The sequence below is a fragment of the Nycticebus coucang genome, chromosome 3 (assembly GCF_027406575.1).
Source record: "Nycticebus coucang isolate mNycCou1 chromosome 3, mNycCou1.pri, whole genome shotgun sequence".
NCBI classification, from domain to species: Eukaryota; Metazoa; Chordata; class Mammalia; order Primates; family Lorisidae; genus Nycticebus; species Nycticebus coucang.
Genome location: NC_069782.1, coordinates 71,145,750 through 71,164,752, shown reverse-complemented (window position 1 = coordinate 71,164,752; position 19,003 = coordinate 71,145,750). Strand labels below are relative to the sequence as shown.

General features: G+C 56.3%; 2 protein-coding genes across 7 annotated transcripts; one reads left to right on the top strand and one right to left on the bottom strand.

Annotated features, from left to right (window-relative positions):
• Positions 1 to 1,487: 1,487 nt before the first annotated feature.
• Positions 1,488 to 6,914, bottom strand: GTPBP3 (GTP binding protein 3, mitochondrial). 5 transcript variants are annotated; one of them, XM_053585596.1, is made up of 10 exons: positions 5,980 to 6,914; positions 5,800 to 5,841; positions 5,419 to 5,666; positions 5,223 to 5,309; positions 4,949 to 5,151; positions 4,657 to 4,729; positions 4,441 to 4,557; positions 4,077 to 4,242; positions 3,512 to 3,790; positions 1,488 to 3,022 (listed from the first exon to the last, which is right to left on the bottom strand). In XM_053585596.1, exons 1-10 carry the CDS (start codon positions 6,030 to 6,032, stop codon positions 2,797 to 2,799), a joined length of 1,494 nt encoding a protein of 497 aa, XP_053441571.1. In that variant the 5' UTR covers positions 6,033 to 6,914; the 3' UTR covers positions 1,488 to 2,796. The 5 variants fall into 5 exon arrangements, with proteins under 5 accessions (XP_053441571.1, XP_053441570.1, XP_053441574.1 ...); XM_053585595.1 differs by having other exon boundaries at positions 1,825 to 3,022; positions 4,414 to 4,557; XM_053585599.1 differs by lacking the exon at positions 5,800 to 5,841 and having other exon boundaries at positions 1,831 to 3,022; positions 4,414 to 4,557; positions 6,178 to 6,293; positions 6,571 to 6,914.
• Positions 6,915 to 7,938: 1,024 nt separating this feature from the next.
• On the top strand, positions 7,939 to 17,595 carry ANO8 (anoctamin 8). 2 transcript variants are annotated; one of them, XM_053586446.1, is made up of 18 exons: positions 7,939 to 8,256; positions 9,016 to 9,126; positions 9,253 to 9,385; positions 9,567 to 9,705; positions 9,779 to 9,875; positions 10,585 to 10,701; positions 10,781 to 10,908; positions 11,007 to 11,168; positions 11,447 to 11,599; positions 11,694 to 11,820; positions 11,946 to 12,001; positions 12,121 to 12,195; positions 12,973 to 13,788; positions 14,015 to 14,206; positions 14,330 to 14,461; positions 14,549 to 14,659; positions 15,396 to 16,062; positions 16,955 to 17,595. In XM_053586446.1, exons 1-18 carry the CDS (start codon positions 8,151 to 8,153, stop codon positions 17,311 to 17,313), a joined length of 3,681 nt encoding a protein of 1,226 aa, XP_053442421.1. In that variant the 5' UTR covers positions 7,939 to 8,150; the 3' UTR covers positions 17,314 to 17,595. The 2 variants fall into 2 exon arrangements, with proteins under 2 accessions (XP_053442421.1, XP_053442422.1); XM_053586447.1 differs by lacking the exon at positions 9,253 to 9,385 and having other exon boundaries at positions 7,939 to 9,126.
• The last annotated feature ends 1,408 nt before the right edge of the window (positions 17,596 to 19,003 follow it).

Sequence of the window (19,003 nt, the reverse complement as noted above, 5' to 3'; positions counted from 1 at the left end):
CAGGAGGCTGAGGCAAGCGAGTCACTTACGCCCAAGGGTTGGAGGTTGCTGTGAGCTGTGACGCCACGGCACTGTACCAAGGGCAACATAGTGAGACTCTGTCTCAAAAAAAAAAAAAGAGGGCGGCGCCTGTGGCTCAGTGAGTAGGGTGCCGGCCCCATATGCCAAGGGTGGTGGGTTCAAGCCCAGCCCCGGCCAAACTGCAACAAAAAAATAGCCGGGCGTTGTGGCGGGCGCCTGTAGTCCCAGCTGCTCGGGAGGCTGAGGCAGAAGAATCGCGTAAGCCCAAGAGTTAGAGGTTGCTGTGAGCCGTGTGACGCCACGGCACTCTACCCGAGGGCGGTACAGTGAGACTCTGTCTCTACAAAAAAAAAGAAAAAGAAAAAATCATGTGAACAATGCCAGCTCTTCGCAGGGGCTTGATAAATATTCACTGAGTGAGTGAATGAAGACTAGGCAATAGGGCCCCTGGATTTTGTAAGTCACTTAAGATACAGGAGGCAAAATGTCGTTGGACCCAGGAATGCGTGCCCACTCCTAGATATTTGGGATGCTGAGACAGGGTATGGCTTTAGTCCAGGAGTTGAGGCTGCAGTGACCTACTGGGCCATATAGCAAGATCTTGTTTCTCCAAAAAAGAAGAAAAATAAGCCAGGAGTGGTAGCATGTGCCTGTAGTCCCAGCTACACAGGAAGCTGAGGCAGAAAGATTGCTTGAGCCCACGAGTTCAAGACCAGCCTGGGCAACATAGCATGACCTCATTTCTTTCTTTTTTTTTCTTTTTGAGACAGTCTCCCTTTGTCACCCTTGGTGGTGTTCTGGCATCATAGCTCACGGCAACCTCAAACTCCTGGGCTTAAGCAATTCTCTTGCCTCAGCCTCCCAAGTAGCTGGGACTACAGGTGCCCGCCACAATTCCCGGCCATTTTTTTGTTGCAGTTTGGCCGGGGCTGGGTTTGAACCCGCCACCCTCAGCATATGGGGCCGGCGCCCTACTCACTGAGCCACAGGCGCCACCCTGCACCTGGCTATTTTTAAGAGACAAGGTCTCACTCTGCCTTAGGCTGGTCTCTAAACTGTGAGCTCAGGCAATCCACACGCCTTGGACTCCCAAGCTGAGATTACAGGCATAAGCCTCCATGCCCAGCCCCAAGAACCCATTTCTTTTTTTTTTTTTTTTGGCCGGGGCTGGGTTTGAACCCACCACCTCTGGCATATGGGACCGGCGCCCTACTCCTTGAGCCACAGGCGCTGCCCAAGAACCCATTTCTTAAAAAAAAAAAAAAAAAAAAAACAGAGAGAGAAGATAGAATTGTTTTTTTTTTGTTTTTTTGTGGTTTTTGGCCAGGGCTGGGTTTGAACCCGCCACCTCCGGCATATGGGACCAGCGCCCTACTCCTTGAGCCACAGGTGCCGCCTGATAGAATTGTTTTTATTTATTTATTTATTTTTGTGTGTGTGTGATTTATTTTTGGCCGGGGCTGGGTATGAACCTGCCACCTCCGTCATATGGGACTGGTGCCCTTCCCCTTTGAGTCACAGGCGCCGCCCAAGATAGAATTTTTTTTTTTTTTTGCAGTTTTTGGCTGGGGCTGGGTATGAACCCACCACCTCCAGCATGTGGGGCCAGTGTCCTACTCCTTTGAGCCATTATTTTATTTTATGTATTTATTTATTTTCTTGAGACAGAGCCTCAAGCTGTCACCCTGGGTACAGTGCCGTCGCATCACAGCTTATGGCAACCTCCAACTCCTGGGTTCAAGTGATTCTCCTGCCTCCGCCTCCCAAGTAGCTGGGACTACAGGCGCCTGCCACAACACCCGGCTGTTTTTTGGTTGCAGTCGTCATTGTTGTTTGGTAGGCCGGGGCTGGATTCAAACCCGCCAGCTCAGGTGTATGTGGCTGGCACCTTAGCTGCTTGAGCCACGGGCGCCAAGTCAAGATAGAATTTTAAAAAGAGACAAAAGGTCAAGAGTAGTACTAAAAAAAAATGATAACTTATAGATGAATAAACACAATACAACTTACACATAAAATACAAGACAAACATATATTTGATAGATGCATCCACAAGGATGCAAATATGCAGAGAAAATTCTGGAAAGACACATTAAACCATAACTCCAAGAGAGGTAATAAGGGAGATTACCATATTAAAACAATTCTGGATTACTTGAGTTTATTACATTGCTTTGGTATTTACAAAATAAATTAAAAACTAGGAAACAAAAATCCCTCAGATCTTCCCAAACCTCCACTCAGATCCCCTAGCATCCAATACCTAAAGGGGACTCAAGGGCCTGACTCTAGCAAGTTCCTGCAGGAAGGTCACAATCTCTGAAGGCAGCTGCTCTGCTTTACTGTTTTGTTGCCTTCTTTTTTTTAAGACAGGTGTTGCTGTCACCCAGTCTGGAGTACGGTGGCATCATCATAGCTCACTACAGCCTCAAACATCTGGGTTCTACCGATACTCCTGCCTCGAGTCTCCCAGGTAGCTGGGATTATAGGCATGAGCCCACACCCCCATGCCTGGCTTATTTTTCTATTTTTTGTAGAGAAGAGGTCTCACTATGTTGCCCAGTTTGGTTTTGAACTCCTGGCCTACAGTGATCCTCCCACCTCAGCCTCCCAAAGTGCTGGGATTACAGGCATGAGCCTCCATGCCCAGCCTGCTTCACTGTTTTGGAATCAGGTTCTTCCTTGAGTGGATAAGAATTTCATTTGGCCCAAGCTGTTCTCAAATCCCCCAAGACTCTGGGCACCCACACAACCTAGGTCTGAGCTTGTGCCTTCCCCTCACTTGCCCACACAGAAGTCCCGGAAGATGATGTTTAGGATCTCCTCAGTGCCCCCTCCACCTGTGAGGCGGGTCAGGTGCCCCCGGGCCACACGCAGTGCCTCAGCGGCCAGGGCCAAGTCTTTCGATTCCTTATAGTGGCTGAGGGAATTCAGGCAGCCCTGGAGGTGATGCTGGTGCCTTGCACGTGTCAGGAGTGGTGGGCCTGTGGATGGGTCCCCACACCTGAAAGAGATAAGAAACTTGGTCTCGCAACCTTTTTTTTTTTTTTTTTGAGTCAGGCTCTTACTGTGTTGCCCAGACTAGAGTGCAATAGTCATCATAGCTCACTACAACCTCAAAGTTGTAGACTCAAGTGATCCTCCTGCTCAGCCTCCCAAGTAGCTGGGACTACGGGCATACTCCACCATCCCCAGCTTGTTTTTTAATTATTTGTAGAGATGGGGGTCTCACTATGTTGCTCAGGCTGGTCTTGAACTCCTGGCCTCAACTGATCCCCCTGCCTTGACCTCCTAAAGTGCTAGGATTACAGCAGCAAGCCACCATACCCGGTCTCTCTTCATCTTTTGCAACTACCCTTTAAAGGGGAAATGGCTGTACTCATTCTCTAGATATAGAAACTGAAGTTGAGAGGCAAGTGCATTCCAAAGCCAGTGGCTGAGCCCCCACTTGAACCGGGATCTGGGAAGCTGGGGCTGGGCAAGTGGGGCTCACACTGCAACCAACTCCTTTCTCAGCATCTCCAAAAGGCGGTCCAGCCCCTCTCCAGTCAAGCATGACAGCAGCAGGTGGGGAGGCAGGTCAGGAATGAGACTTGGGCTCCCAGGGGGCAGCAGGTCCGACTTGTTCAGTACCAGCAGAAGGCGCTGGCTACTCTTACTGGGGTTCTGGGCTCCAGTGGAGGCTACAACCATGTCTAGGAAGTTGCGGCTGGAGGGAGAGGCCAGGTCACAGGCGTCCAGCATGGCCAGAATGAGGTCAGCCTGCTCTAGCCTGGGAAAGCAGAAAGAACCAACTGAGTCCTAACCCCATGTGGAAAAATTACTGGCACTGAGCCAGGCAAAATGCAAGATACTGGGCCAGCAGAGCATGAGGGGCAGGACAAACATGCAGGGTGGGGCAGGATCCGAACTTAATCACAACCAAATCACTGAAGTGCCCATTTGAGGAAGTTTAATAACTTTCTCTGATTCAGGAAGAACGAAAAATAAATGCAACAGGGAGAAAAGGAAAAAGAAGGGCCCTGTGTCCTCTTCCCACCACCACCCTGTCTGTCCACCTCTCTAGGGCACGCCGCACGCCTTCCTGCTCCACTGGCCCAACGCCCTCTCGCAAACCAGCTGTGTCACTCAGCAGCACAGGGAACCCCGCCAGGTCCACCGGGGTCTCCAGCACATCACGGGTGGTCCCTGGCTCTGGGGACACAATGGATACAGGCTTCCGACCTGGGGGAATATCAGAAAGGGGACAGAATGGAGACAAAGGAGCTCCTCTCACAAGTTCCCCCCAGTCTGGACAGAGGTTTCCTCTACTCTGGCCCCTTCCCCATATCCGAACATATCTTAGCTCCTGGCCCTGCCCCACTCAGGCCCCACCCTTGGCCAACTCCCACACACTGAGCAGGTTCACCAGGCTGCTCTTGCCCGCGTTGGGGGGTCCAGTGACCACAACATGTGCCCCTGACCGGAGCCTCTGTCCACGCCTGGCATCTCCTAAATGTGTACGCAGTGCCACCTCCAGTGCCTGGACTTCAGAGTCCACTGCGAGGGAAGAAGGTAGGCAGAAGGGACAGAGTGAGGGGGACCTTAGGGGAGCTGAGATGCCAAGTGTCCCCATACCTCACCCACAGGCAGACTCACCCTGCTCCAGGACCCCTTCTTCTAGGTTGTCATCCTCCCCGAAATCGATATAGGCCTCCACATGGGCCAGAGCCTAGAGGAAGGGGAGACCACAGGTACTGTGAGAACCCAGGTACCCACCATCTCCCCCCCCACCCCCTTCCCCATTTGACCTAAGGGGTCAGACTGGTGGGTTGTAGACCACAAGCTTTCACAATGGTTGTGGAATGGTTGAAAATAGGTGGAGGGCTCTCATGTGGCAGGTGGACAAATGGGGTCTCTGAGGCAGGAAATGGGCAAATAGGAGACATGCCTTTGTGAGAGTCTCAGCCCAGCCACCGTAGAGGTGGCCCAGCTCCCCGTCCAGCTGCCTCAAGGCCTGCCGCCGTTGCGCCTCAGTTTCTGCATGGATCAGATCCGCCAGCCCCTCCACCTCGGTCAGGTTCAGCTTCCCGTGGGTGAATGCCCGCCTGGTGAACTCTCCTGCCTCTGCTGGCCGAAGCCCGGGCACACTTCCTGCAGGAAAGCCCGGTGTCCTGAGGTCCCTAGTCCCCACCCAGGCCCCTGAACCCTTGGCTGCAACTCACCCAGAGCCTGCAGGACACCGCTCACTACAGCTGGGCCTCCATGCACATGGAACTCCACGCAGTCCTCACCAGTGAAACTTTGGGGACCTAAAATGGCAGACAGCTGAGAAGAGGAGGCCACAGCCTGGGCAAACTCTCAGAAAGGGAAGACTGGCTCCTGAGATCTACAGGAGACTTAGGACCTGGGATCCCTCACCTGGAAACCAGAGCACCAGCGCGCGGTCCAGAGGCTCCCCAGAGCGGGGGTCGCTGAGCAGGCGCAAGCTGGCTTTGCGGGCCGGGGGCAGGTCCCGGGGCGCCGTGAGGATCCCCAGGGCGTAGCCACTGGCAGGGCCGCTGGTCCGGATTACCGCGATCCCGCAGCGGCCTTGGCCCGAGCTTAACGCAAAAATGGTGGTCCCGGAGTTAGGGGCAGGAGCGCGGCTTCTCTGGAACGTGCACAGTCTGGAACACAAGCGGAGCCGAGTCATCTCTGCCTCTAGAGGTTGATCGAGAGCTAGATAGTCAGGAGACGCTCCAGGTAGGAACTCTGCGGCTAGGGGATGCACAGATGGAGGTTCTGAGGACTAAAGCTGACCGGATTGGGAGCTCTGTGGCCACAAAGTGATCCAGATGGGCTCTGCGGCAGGGGGATGGACAGATTTGGGCTCAGGACAATGAGAATAGTAGCTCTGCAGCCAGGACCTATAACCCAGAGAGGGGACTTGGGGTCCAAGCTGCACCCCATACTGTCACACCCCTTCCCCGGTCGTCCCACCTGCGAGGCACACGTGCCGCCCGGGCAGCCAGGGTCCACAGCTCATGCCACATGGATTTACAACCGGCGACCCAACAGCGCAACCTCTTGCACGGCTTCAAGTCCAGGCAGAAGGCCCCGCCTACTCAGCAGAGTGACTGATAAAGGGCTTAATAATTCTCGACTACCACTGGTCATTTTATGAGGAGTCCCGCTCACCGACTGAAGATCTTCGTCTCCATTGGCTGGTGCAGGGGAAAGAGGGCGGGGGCTCCACGAGGTGGGTGTAGCAAAATGCTGTTCCCCAGGCAACAGTAGACAGCGTATTTAGGGTCCTAGACCCGCGGGGATCCAAGACAATGGAAATGAGAGATGAAAGTACAGAGCTTAGCACAGGGCAGTAGAAATTACAGCGAAATGAGATTTCAAGTCCAACTGCCCACTCGGTAGTCTTAGAGGAGTCAGAGATCTCTGTGCGCTTAATGTCCCGATCCGAGAAAGGGGGAGCTACACCCCTCTGCGCCCAAGTTGAGACCGGAAGTTCAGAACATCTCAGTAACTCGGAGGGATGAGTTCCGGGAAACCCAAACCTTGGCCCAGGGAAAATCTTACCCAAACTTCTAGGAAGATCCCTAACAGCTTTTAATGGAACTCTGCTGATTCTCTTTCCTCCCCGGCTTTCCCTTGCCGTTCCCTCTGCATCGGATGCCTTCCTTGTTTAACAAATTTATCCTCAAATTTAGCTCGAAGATCTTCTCCACCAGGAAGCCTTCCTAGAACCCCCAGCACAGCCTTCTCTTCCCTCTGGGATTCCCTGGCCCTCTCTCTGGCCCAGGTCTGCGCCAAGTTTTTGTTTAGTCTCTAGCTCCCTGAAAGCCAGAAAGGGGAGTCTTAGAGACCTCTTTCAGGGCACTGACCCGCATAATAAAGCGCTGACGGTAGAATTCCAGACTGGAATGGGCGGGGTCTCTCGGAGCGCCTTCGCACAGCCAATTCTCTGGTTCTTGACTGGAGCGGGCGGGCGCACGCTTGAGCTGGCGAAAAGATCTTTCCGGCTATAATTCAATTTTTTCATCTGTAAAATATGAACGAGCAATGACATTCTCCATTTCTGGTAGTTCCATCTGTAACAAGTATGCGCCTACTGTGTGTCTTGCTGGGCTCTCAGACTAACAGAATGGGCTACTAAGGGTGATTAGAGGTAGGAGTGGCAGACGAAATACCGGACGCCCTGTTAAATGTGAATTTCAAATAAACAATGAATAACATTTTATTGTATTTATTTATTTATTTATTATTTTTTGAGACAGAGTCTCACTCTGTCGCCCTGGGTGGAGTGCCATGGAGTCATACATAGCTCACAGCAACCTCAAACTCCTGAGCTCAATTGATCCTCTTGCCTCGGCCTTAATGAATGTTAAGTGTAGGGTAACTGTGCCCCTATGTAATAGTTGGGACATACTAACCATATATGCGTTTATCTGAAATTTACATTTAACTGGCTGGACTGCTTTTTTATTTGCCAAATTGGACAATTTTATCAGATCTCTTCTGATTAGTTTGCATCCTGAAGGGAGTAGGGGTTAACTGAGTGACGAGTGCGTGAAAAGTCTCCTAGGCAGCGGAATGGTATGTACAAAGGACCTGCGGTTATTATTTATTTGCAGTCCTGCTCCGCCGGTTGAAGTTATTGTTACCAGGAATCTCCTTCGACCAGGCCCACCACCCACGTCCTGCTGTAGTCAAATCATTCATATCTCACATTCCAAACCGCGCCTCCAGATCCAGAGTCTGAGTTTTGCAGATGGGAAAACTGAGGCTCTGGGGCGGGGACGAGCAGGCTCAGATGGAGACGAGTCAAAGAATGTACCATTGGTGCGGGCGGGAACGAGCACCAGAGAGCGAGGTGGGCGGGCGACGACGATACCCAGAAAACAACACGGACGGAGATAGGAACCAGAAAGCGAGGCGGGCGGGGTGAGACCAGAACCGGAGAGTGACGCTTGCCGCGCTGGGAAGGAAAATTGAGGTTCGACTCGGGCGGGGACGAGAAGCAGCTTTCGGGCACACGAGGACGGCGGCCGGCGCGGGCGGGCGCGGCCTTTGTCTCCTCCTCCCGCGCGCTCAGCGGCGGCACCCTGCTCATGAGCCCTCCGGGCCGCTCGCAGCCCCTGACCTGACCTGTCCTCGCCATGACCGAGACCACCTCTGGCTCTGGGGGTACATCCCTGGAGGGCGAGCGTGGCAATAGGCCCCCGCCGGAAGGCGAGCCTGCAGCCCCGGCATCCGGAGTTCTGGGTATGTGTGCGGCGGCTGGACCTGACAGGGTTGCAGGTGCCTGGGGTACCCACGTCGACAGGACGGGGAGGAAGGTTGGGGTCAAATGTCCCTGGCTTGGTGTCCCGCTGAGGGGCCGGCTCCAACTGGCAATGCGGCTGCGGCGGGGCGGGCGGGGCCGGGACAGTGCAGCGGGTGGGGGTCCCAGTGCTGAGATGAGGACACGCCCCTCAGAGAGCCTCAGCTTGGGGTTGCGCCCCCTCACCCTGAGGCTGCAGGATAGTGGCGGGGCAGGGATGCGTTTGAGAGAGCCTCTCCTCGGAGGATACAGAATTACATGGTCCTGGGTTCAAATCCCAGCTCGACTGTGTGACCTTGGGTGCGTGACTTCAAACCGCTCTGGGCCTGTTTCTTCACCTGTGCAATGGGGGTAAGAACCGCACCCAGTTCATGGGGCTGCTGTAGGGACTTGCTGTCATAATGTGGTGAGGTGCTCAAGGCTGCTAGTGAGCGCCCCATCTATTGTGGTTTTGGAGGCGGAGCTGGGCCTCAAGAATGAGTAAGATTTGTAAGAGGGGACCTGGGGGAGGGCATTCCTGGAGGAGGGTTCAACTAGTGCTAGGATGTGCAGGGAGGAAAACAACCGAAGGCCAGATTTCTAAGGGCCTTGAATACCAGGCAGAATGCTGAGGAACCCTGGCTGGGCCTGGGAAAACCAAAACTGGAGGCAGGGGTCAGGTCCCAGAGTGGCCTGACCCAGGCCTGCCACGCCGCCCCCAGATAAGCTTTTCGGGAAGCGGCTCCTGCAAGCGGGTCGCTACCTGGTGTCCCACAAGGCATGGATGAAGACGGTGCCTACAGAGAACTGCGACGTGCTGATGACCTTCCCAGGTACCCAAGCCCGCCCGCCCGGTGCCCAGATGCAGCTCTCCTGAGCTCGGCTCCCAGAACGGGAATATGTAGGAGGCCTTGGGCCTCCGCGTGGCCAGAGCCATCGGTCCCTGTGCCCCTTGGCAGACACGACCGATGACCACACGCTGCTATGGCTGCTGAACCACATCCGCGTGGGCATCCCCGAGCTCATCGTGCAAGTGCGCCACCACCGCCACACGCGTGCCTACGCCTTCTTCGTCACCGCCACGTATGAGAGGCGAGTGCCCTGTCTCTAGCCTCTCGCTGAGCCTGCCACTCGGGTTCCCGCTCTTCCAAGTGCCAACCATACTATCCAGCTGTCCTGCATTTGCCCTGAAGCCACCAAGTGCACCGTCCTCAGCTTGAGGATGGTGAGCCAGGGCCTCCCTTTGAGCCCACCTCCCCTACCCTCTCCACAGCCTACTCCGAGGGGCCGATGAGCTGAGTCTACGCAAGGCAGTGAAGGCCGAGTTCGGCGGGGGCACCCGCGGCTTCTCCTGTGAGGAAGACTTCATCTATGAGAATGTGGAGAGTGAGCTGCGCTTCTTCACCTCCCAGGTGAGGTCCAGTCCCCCACGTGCATCCGGGGTGTGTGGTGGGCTCCCGGAGCTCATGCCCTGTCACCCTACAGGAACGACAAAGCATCATCCGCTTCTGGCTGCAGAACCTGCGAGCCAAGCAGGGCGAGGCGCTCCACAACGTGCGCTTTTTGGAGGATCAGCCAATAAGTGAGCAAGGCGGGGCCAGCGCTCCAATCGCAGGCACAAAGCTGTTAGAGAACAACCTATCGGGGAAAGAGGGTGGGGCCTATAGCCAACCAGTCAAGGGTTGACAAAGAGTTGGGCAACCAATGAGATGAAGGGGCGTGGCCCTAGATTTAGGGCTAGAATCTGGGAGGATTTGAAGGGGCGTGGTCTTAGCAAGAGGGTAGAGTTTATCTCTCGGGTGTCCAGGCGAGGTTCTTTACTTCATCTGAGAACGCAGAGAGGCAGGGACCACGGTCAGTGGCTCCACATACTATGTGGTAAAGCCCTGGGCCTTTGTTTCCCATCTAGGATACAGAGCCACAGCCAAGTTCTAACAGCACCAACTTTGTACCATTCCTCAGATATTTGGAGCCACAAACTGATGCCAAACAGTTTTATTTAAAAACATGGTACCAAAAATAAATAAATAAGTAAATAAAATAAAAACATGGTATACCCCATTAGGATCACACCCTCTGGGTTCCCTGTACCCTCATCTGCCTGCCCCTGCACGTCCCGAATTCTAAAGGAGAATTGAATGTTCTAGCCGCGCAGAGCTCCTTCCCTGGAAAGAACTTCTATGTATTTAAGAGCAAGCAAAAAGCTGGTGACTTGGGTTTCAGACAAAAGGGGCTGGATAGGCTGGGCTCAGGGTGGAGGAGCTGGGGTCACCTGTGCTCATCCCCCACAGTCCCCGAGCTGGTGGCCCGTGGGATCATCCAGCAAGTGTTCCCAGTACATGAGCAGCGCATCCTGAACCGCCTCATGAAGTCATGGGTGCAGGCCGTGTGTGAAAACCAGCCTCTAGGTGAGGCTTGGGGGTGGGGGTGGGGGAATTCCAGCAGGTAGGCAGGAGGTGAATGGGACATACCCTTGTTCCCTGGCAGATGATATCTGTGACTACTTTGGTGTGAAGATTGCTATGTACTTTGCCTGGCTGGGCTTCTACACATCGGCAATGGTGTACCCAGCTGTCTTTGGCTCCGTCCTATACACATTCACGGAGGCTGATCAGGTACTAGACAGAGTCCAGACAGGGACTGGGGACCCAAAGGCACCCTCTGTCATGGACTTAGCCTGGCCAAGAGCTCAACTATCCTCTACCACCCACAGACAAGCCGGGATGTGTCCTGTGTGGTCTTTGCACTCTTCAATGTGATCTGGTCAACGCTGTTCTTAGAGGAATGGAAGCGGAGAGGTGCTGAGCTAGCCTATAAGTGGGGGACACTGGACTCACCCGGGGAAGCCATGGAGGAGCCACGCCCCCAATTCAGGGTCAGTCAAGGGCTGAATGTAAGGTCATGGGAAATGGGGTAAAGGAGATAGGATGCACTGAGTAGGAGGCACTTCAGGAGCAAAGGCAGGGAGGGTGTGTTCTGGGGAGGAGGAATAGAAGCTGCATCTGAGGGACTTGGAAGGGTGTACTAGGCAGGGGCCTGGAGAGAGCAAAGGCGTGGCTGGAGGAAGCTGAGTTCTTAAGATCAGGAAGCACTGTGTGAGGCAGAGGTGGCCCCTCTGGTCTCATGATGGGCCCAATCCCTGCCCATTGTCAGGGAGTGCGACGCATCAGCCCTGTGACACGAGCTGAGGAATTCTACTATCCACCTTGGAAGCGGCTACTCTTCCAGCTGCTAGTCAGCCTCCCCCTGTGTCTGGCAAGCCTCGTCTGTGTCTTCTTGCTCATGCTCGGCTGCTTCCAGCTGCAGGTGACCCCTGACTCTCCCACCCTGCCCTTGAGCCCACTGGGCAACCACCTGCCCCGTTCCACTGGGGTGAGCCATAAACCCCCTGCTCCTACAGGAGCTGGTGCTGAGTGTGAAGGGGCTGCCCCGCCTGGCCCGCTTCCTGCCCAAGGTGGTGCTAGCCCTGCTCGTCAGTGTGAGTGCCGAGGGCTACAAGAAGCTCGCTGTGTGGCTCAACGACATGGGTATGCCCTCCCTCCAGGAGGGTCCTCCTCTTCACCCCAGGGAGGAAGGGCCTCATCACCTTTTGGGATCCCTGCTGCCCTTGTGGGGCCAGGACTGCCCATTCACTCTCCACCTTGGCCCCTAGAGAATTACCGTCTTGAAAGCGCCTATGAGAAGCACCTCATCATCAAGGTTGTCCTGGTGAGTCATAGCGAGCAGGCAGGGGGACAGCAGGGAGGCTGTGGGTCTGTGGGAGGGAACACAAAGAAAATTCCTAGAAAGTAGGGGGTAGCAGGATGACAACTGCCTATTTCCTTCAGTTCCAATTTGTCAACTCTTACCTGAGCCTCTTCTACATCGGCTTCTACCTCAAGGATATGGAGCGCCTGAAAGAGGTGAGACTCCCACCCAAGTGGCAGTGGCCCCTCCCCATGGCAGCCAGTGGGGGGCCAGAGTTGCCGCAAGGGGTCCAAGGGCTCTCCAGCCCCTCCCCCCTCCATCCTTCTCTCCTCTCTGTCCATCTGTCATCATCTGTGCATCCTCTCTCTGCCTGTCACCCCCAATCCGTCTGTCCACCTGTCCGTCGGTCCCTCCACAGCTCCTGCTCGTCCTGTCCCTGTCCCAGAGCCTTGAGCGGCAGCTGCGGGCAGTGCTGGTCCCGCTCGCAGCCCTGCGGTTTCACCTGCTCCTCCTCTCCCTCCGGGGCCTCCTGCTCTCGGCCCAGGCCAAAGTATGGGCAGGTGGCGAGCCACTGGGACCTCGCCAGGGTGGGCAGTGTGGCTATGCTGGGAGCCAGGCAAGCTTAGCTGAGGTCGCATGCACAAAGGGGATCCGAGCTCAACCAACTCAGTACAGACGTCTGGTGGTCCCTGCGACCCTGGCATGGGCTGAGCCTACTATGGGGTGGAAACTTGCCATGCCTGCCCAGGAGGGTAGGAGTGTTGTGGCATGCCAAGCTGTAGTTTGGGGCTAGTGTAAACAGTGGCTGAGTGCTGGGGCCTGGGTGTCCAGACATGTTCACACATGCAGAGTTATGAATCAAGTCCAGTATGTGTGTCTGGGCGCCGTGCTCCTGGAGAGCATCCTAGGAGGGTGGGTGCCCTGTCCCAGTGATCAGAGCCCCGCCTACCCCACCCCCAACACGCCTCTCTCTGCCCCCTTCCTGCCCCTAGATGCTGGCTACACTGCTGATCACCCGCCAGTTCCTCCAGAATGTGCGTGAGGTCATGCAGCCCCACCTATACAGGCGGCTGGGCCGTGGCGAGCTTGGCCTACGTGCCATCTGGGAGCTAGCCTGTGCCCTGCTTGGCCTGCTGAGCCTCCGGCGCCCTGCCCCCCGCCACCTCGAACCCCAGGCTGAGGAAGGTGATGGTAGCAGCTGTGGAGGGGGCCGCAGGTGTCTCAGCGGGGGCTGCGGGGCGCCAGAAGAGGAGGAAGAGGAGGCGGCAATGGTGGAAAGGAGGCCTACAGGAGAAGGTGGGGAGGGGGGGGATGGGCCTAGGGGGTGCACAGAGGAAGAAGATGAGGAAGAAGATGATGAAGAGGAAGAGGAGGATGAAGAGGAAGTTGAAGAAGGCAGCCTTCTGGACTGTGGTCTCCGGCTAAAGAAGGTCAGCTTTGCTGAGCGGGGTGCTAGGCAGCGCCGGCCTGGTCCAAGCCCAGAGGCCCTCTTGGAGGAGGGGAGCCCCACCATGGTAGAGAAAGGGCTGGAGCCTGGTGTGTTCACGCTGGCTGAGGAAGATGATGAGGTGGAGGGTGATCCCAGCATCCGTGAGCAGGACCCCCCAGCCATCCTACTCCGTCGGGCAGGAGGTGAGGGCCGAGACCAGGGGCCTGATGGTGGCCCAGACCCAGAGCCCAGTTCCAGCAACAACTCCACGTGGAAGCAGAGGCGGCAGAACCGGTCCTCTTGGATTGACCCTCCTGAGGAGGAACACTCACCCCAGCTCACACAGGCAGAGCTGGAGAGCTGTATGAAGAAATACGAGGTGAGGGTGGGGGCAGGGCAGACAGTCCAATGGTAGAGGCGGTGGCGGAGTTGATAACAGGAGGGCTGGGATGCTCCCGGAAGGGAGGGCCAGCCAGATGGAATAGGCTGGCCAAGGATGAGGAGAGGCCCTGGATCACCATGGATTGTCTGAGGGAGGCAGGCGTTAACAGTGGAAGGTGGTCCAGGGGAGGAAGCATATAGGTCTGACATTCACCTGCCCACAGGACACGTTCCAGGACTATCAGGAGATGTTTGTGCAGTTTGGCTACGTTGTGCTTTTCTCCTCTGCCTTCCCTCTGGCTGCACTGTGTGCTCTGGTCAACAACCTCATTGAGATTCGCAGTGACGCCTTCAAGCTGTGCACAGGGCTACAACGGCCCTTCGGCCAGCGTGTGGAGAGCATTGGCCAGTGGCAGGTGGGAGGGAGGCTGCAATCTCTAAGCCGTGCCCTGAAGGGAGCCAGGGGGCAGCAGGGAGGATCTGGGGACGCAGGGAGACTCACCAGTCCCCACCTGAGCCCCTCCCTTGCCACCCAGCAGAAGGTGATGGAGGCCATGGGCATCCTGGCAATCGTGGTCAACTGCTACTTAATCGGCCAGTGTGGACAGCTACAGCGCCTGTTCCCCTGGCTGAGCCCAGAGGCAGCCATCGTGTCCGTGGTGGTGCTCGAGGTGGGGCTGGTGTCTGGGGCCAAGAGGGATCTGGGTGCCAGGAGGGCAATCTCAGAGCCTGCAGCCTCCTCTCTGCTATCCCCACAGCACTTTGCTCTGCTCCTTAAGTACCTCATCCATGTGGCCATCCCTGATATCCCGGGCTGGGTGGCTGAGGAGATGGCCAAGCTGGAGTACCAGCGCCGTGAGGCCTTCAAGGTATGTGGGCCAGACAAGGTTCACTTTACAAATTTGCTCAGTGGGGCTTTGGATCTCAGATCTTGGATCTTGGCAACCAGTTCCTTAGCATAAGGGCAGTTGCACAAATGACAGAGACAGGGATGATCATTAGTGTTCACAACAGCCTGGTCAGTTCTAGTATCATGGTGGCATCCAACACCAGGCTGGCCTTAAGAACATTCATCATCTTCCTGCTCTCCTGACAGAACCCCCACTGGGGGCCAGGGATACAACAGATGCTTCTGGAAGTCTAGCCTCTTCCTCACTCCTCAGAAAACTGCAGTGAGTAAGCACATTGAAATGGTGCTGGTGCAACTGAAAAACTAAATCTTAAGGAATTTAAATTTATATTAACAAAGGATTGCAGGTTGGATGACACAGACTGTAGTTGGCTCTAGTCACAGCTCTTTCTGGTATATGACTGGCAAGGGTCAGAGTTGGTGGCCAGTGAATGTTTGTTTTCTTCTCGATTCTTCTCAATTCTCAGAAAGCACTGGGATGGGTCCAAGGATGCACATGGCATCCAGTAGTATTTGGATCTCTTACCCCCTTCCTCAAAGAGCCCCAGCATGGGCCCAGGGATACAGTTGGCATCCAATAAGTGTTCAGATATCCACCCAATTCTGTGGACTGCCCTGGCTCCTGAGTGGCCACAGCTGGAGCCTGCTAATGCACACTTTCTTCCCAATCCCCTAACGGCTAGCTCTGCCCACAGAGACACGAGCGCCAGGCCCAGCACCGCTACCAGCAACAGCAGCGGCGGCGGCGGGAGGAAGAGGAGCGCCAGCGCCACGCAGAACACCATGCCCGACGGGAACGCGATGCCAGTGACCGGGATGAGGCGAGAGCCGAGGGCTCTGGGCTAGACCCCACTGCCTCTGAGAAGGCCTCTGCCAAGGCCAAGGGCGGTGGGGCAGGCAGCCATGGGCCCGAGAGGCCCAAGCGCCCAGGGTCCCTATTGGCACCCAACAACGTCATGAAGCTGAAGCAGATCATCCCACTGCAGGGCAAGTTTCTGTCTTCAGGGGCTGCATCCTCAGTGACTGCCGCAGGGTCCAGCACCACTGCCCGGCTGCCTCCTGCCCAGTCACCCACAGGCAGCGACACCCGCCTGCCAGCCTTCCTCAGCTTCAAGTTCCTCAAATCTCCAGAGACACGGCGGGACTCTGAGCGCAGCCACTCGCCACCCAAGGCCTTCCACGCCGGCAAGCTCTTCCCCTTTGGTGGGGCCCGGGCTGAAGCCGGGTCCAACGGGGCAGGTGGGCAGGCCCGGCCAGACGGGACCCCCAGTGGTGGCAGCAGCCGAGCCCAGAGGAGTGGGTCGGTGGATGAGGCCATGGCTGAGGAGCTGGAAGCCGCCCGGCCGGAAGAGGAAGGCTCAGGTCATAAGCTTTAACTCGGGGGTGGGGACGCCTGGCTGGCTTTGGGGTTAGGTATGGGTGGCCAGGCCTGGGGAGATAGGGGTCAGAGTGGACAGAGGGCCCATTCTCTGGTATGGGTGGGAACCTGAGTTCACAGTACATGGAGTCAAAGCCTTCTCCTTATCTCTGGGTCCTCTGACAGCCTAGAGCCCTGTGCCTACCCATCGTATCCAGGCAGGGACACCAAAGCCCACTATCCCAGTACCCTTCCCAGGGCATCCCCATCATGCTGCAGTGGCAGGAAAGATGAGGATGGCTCCTTCACCACCTGGCCCACCCTCTCCTGCCCGCACAGGCCCCCATACCCAGCTCACTCTGGGGGACTTGGACCCCCAGGCCTCTATGCAAACCCCCATCCTGCAGCCCAGCTGTTCAGGGAGGCCTTCCTTGGAGGTGAGGTGCTGGGACTTACCCACCCAGGGACCTCATGGCACCCAGCCAAAGGCTGCACCCATGTGTGTGCTGAGCAGAGGTCCAGGGCTCTACTGTCCCTACCACCTCAACCATCCTAACCCCAGCCCCAGGGAGCCTAAGAGGTGGCAGAGACTGGTGGCAGTGCAGAGACGTAGGTCAGAAGCCAGAGGGACTTCCTCAAATGTCATTTTTCCTGGGTCCATAGCCTGGGCCCCACCAAAGGGCAATTGGGATTGGGTGGAGCCTGTGCCCAGAGGCGGGGTTTTATTTGCACCTAGAGATTCTCACCTCCCTAGCCCCCCCCACTCCCATCTGTGATCAGAAGCAATAAGGCCCTTCATGTGCCTGGACATCTGGGAGGGAGTGCGGGCAGCGTCGCAGCCCGGCGGGGTCCGGCACGAGCGGCATCCCCCCGGAACAGCCCCTCTCGCCTCCGCAGGGACCTCGCTGGCCCCCATGGGCGCCCCTGCCCTCCACACCCGCTGCAGCCAGAGCCCTGCTCCACCGCCGCCAATGCTGCTGCCTCGGCCCCCGACACCACCTGCTAGCTGCTGGCAGTGGGATGGGCCATGGGGCTGTGGGGGTGAGGGCACTGCGCCTCGCCAGGCCCTGGCCACCGAGTGTCCACCCTGTGCCCTGACTGGGCCCCCACCGGTCCTTCAGCCCCTGCCAGGGGACGTCAGCTTCTACAGTCTCCAGCCCCCAGTGGCCACCTCTGATTTCCCTGAGCCCCAGGCACCTACCCCCAGCCCCAGCCCCAGCCCCCAGGCCGTGTGTTGGCCCAGCAGCTGGCATTAGCTCCACTCTCCCTGCCTTTTCTCATATGCAATATCAGTCATTCACAGGGGTGGTCGGCCCAGAAAATGCAAAATGCGCTTGGGCCCCTGATGGCCCCCAGTATTGGCTGGTGCCACCCCATCTGCCGTTAACCTTGCTACCAGTATGGGGTAAATGAAAGGAAACCCACAAACCCAACAGAAAACACACATACAGAATAGGCAATTATTTATTTGTTTTTAATTTATTTTGTCATATTTTTGTAAAACGGCAGAAATGCAATAAAAAATATATTTCAACAGTACCAGAGGTCAGAGCAGTGGTGGGGAGCTCATGGGAGTTGGGATCTGGGGTGGGCACCCCTCACGTCCTGGTATACACCATCTTGACCCTTAGGGGCCTCCTTCTAAGAATTGGGTCTTGGGGCCATAAATGGAAAACACATTGCACCACCTCTGAGACAAGACGGCCCAGATTTGGGGGCTGACTGCTGCTCTGGCTTTAGCCATCAAGGCAAAGGAAGAAATCTCAAATTGCAGAAAAGATTCAGCAATTTGGGCAGAAGGCTTGTGTCCTAAATAGGCCTCAGCCTCAGACAGGGACAGGGGTTTGGTTAGGAAGCAGCATGTTCTGGCACACCTGTCTCTTGGAACGCCACCTGGGGTGCTAGGCACAGCAGGAAGAACTTGAGATGTGAACATCAGAAGGCACCTGGCACCACTGGCCCCCGCAGTCCCAGAGTTGCAATACTGAAATGACACATCTGGGGGTCCCCAAAACAGACACAGGATAATGTCAGGGAGCAGTTATGATGTCCCACTATGGGACAGATGTCAGACCCTAGTCATTGGGACTCTGCTATGTGACTCAGCAATGGGAACGCAAACTCTCAGACCCTTAGGTTTGTCTGGAAAGACTAAGGGTTCAGAGTCTGATGTGGCTGTGTAAAAGGGTGAGGCCAGAGGACAGGCTGGAGGAGCCAGTGTGAGGAAGGGACACTGCAAGAGGCTGTGGAGAAGTCAGGGTACGCTGAAGGCAGGAGAACAGCCTGTGCAACAGCAGATGGGTGTGGGAAGGTCGAGTACGGGGTCTGAGGGAGTACTGGGGTCAAAGTGGCCCCAAAGGCAGGAGGGGTGGGGAGATGCCAGGGCTCCGTCTAAAGGCGGGGGGAGTCAGGGAGGGCATATGCCCAGAGGCCTCTCATGACAGGTCCAGGAGTTGTGTGGGGAGGTGACAGGGAGACTTAAGTGGGACAAAGCCATTGACCCCCTCCCTCACCCGAGGGAGCTGAGGAAGGAAGGGCCATCTGGCAGTCACAGCAGAGCTGGGTGCTGACAGCAATGACAGCAGACAGAACCCAGCCCCTCAGAAACGGGATGTGGGGACCAGAAAGGCCTGAGCAAGTCAAGGGGAAGGGTGGGGTGCTGCCTGCTCCCACTCTGCCCTCTGGCCTTCAAAGCTGAAGTCCCACTATCTATCTCAGTCACCAATAAATGGTGATGCCACAAGCTTGCCTAGGGTCAGACCAACCCCTCGGACCGGGCATTCCCAGGTGGTCTGTGAGCCTCTAGGGAGCTCAGTCCCACCCAGCATGACCAGTGTCAAGCTTGCATTTCCAAAGCACCTGCCCTGTGACTGCAGGGATCCACAGTGTAGACACCACCAACAGCTGGGAGGCAAAGCCACTTGACCCCATGACAGAGCTGGGTGG

Bases quoted from the DNA above. Each gene is read 5' to 3' on its own strand.
- ANO8 (XM_053586446.1), top strand. From the start codon at position 8,151: ATGACCGAGACCACCTCTGGCTCTGGGGGTACATCCCTGGAGGGCGAG. The intron at 9,706-9,778 runs GTGAGGTCCAGT...GTCACCCTACAG, and splicing joins TGCGCTTCTTCACCTCCCAG to GAACGACAAAGCATCATCCG. The intron at 11,821-11,945 runs GTATGCCCTCCC...CTTGGCCCCTAG, and splicing joins TGTGTGGCTCAACGACATGG to AGAATTACCGTCTTGAAAGC.
- GTPBP3 (XM_053585595.1), bottom strand. From the start codon at position 6,032: ATGTGGCATGAGCTGTGGACCCTGGCTGCCCGGGCGGCACGTGTGCCT. The intron at 5,310-5,418 runs GTGAGGGATCCC...CTGCCATTTTAG, and splicing joins GCTGGTGCTCTGGTTTCCAG to GTCCCCAAAGTTTCACTGGT. The intron at 5,152-5,222 runs GTGAGTTGCAGC...GCTTTCCTGCAG, and splicing joins CGGTGTCCTGCAGGCTCTGG to GAAGTGTGCCCGGGCTTCGG.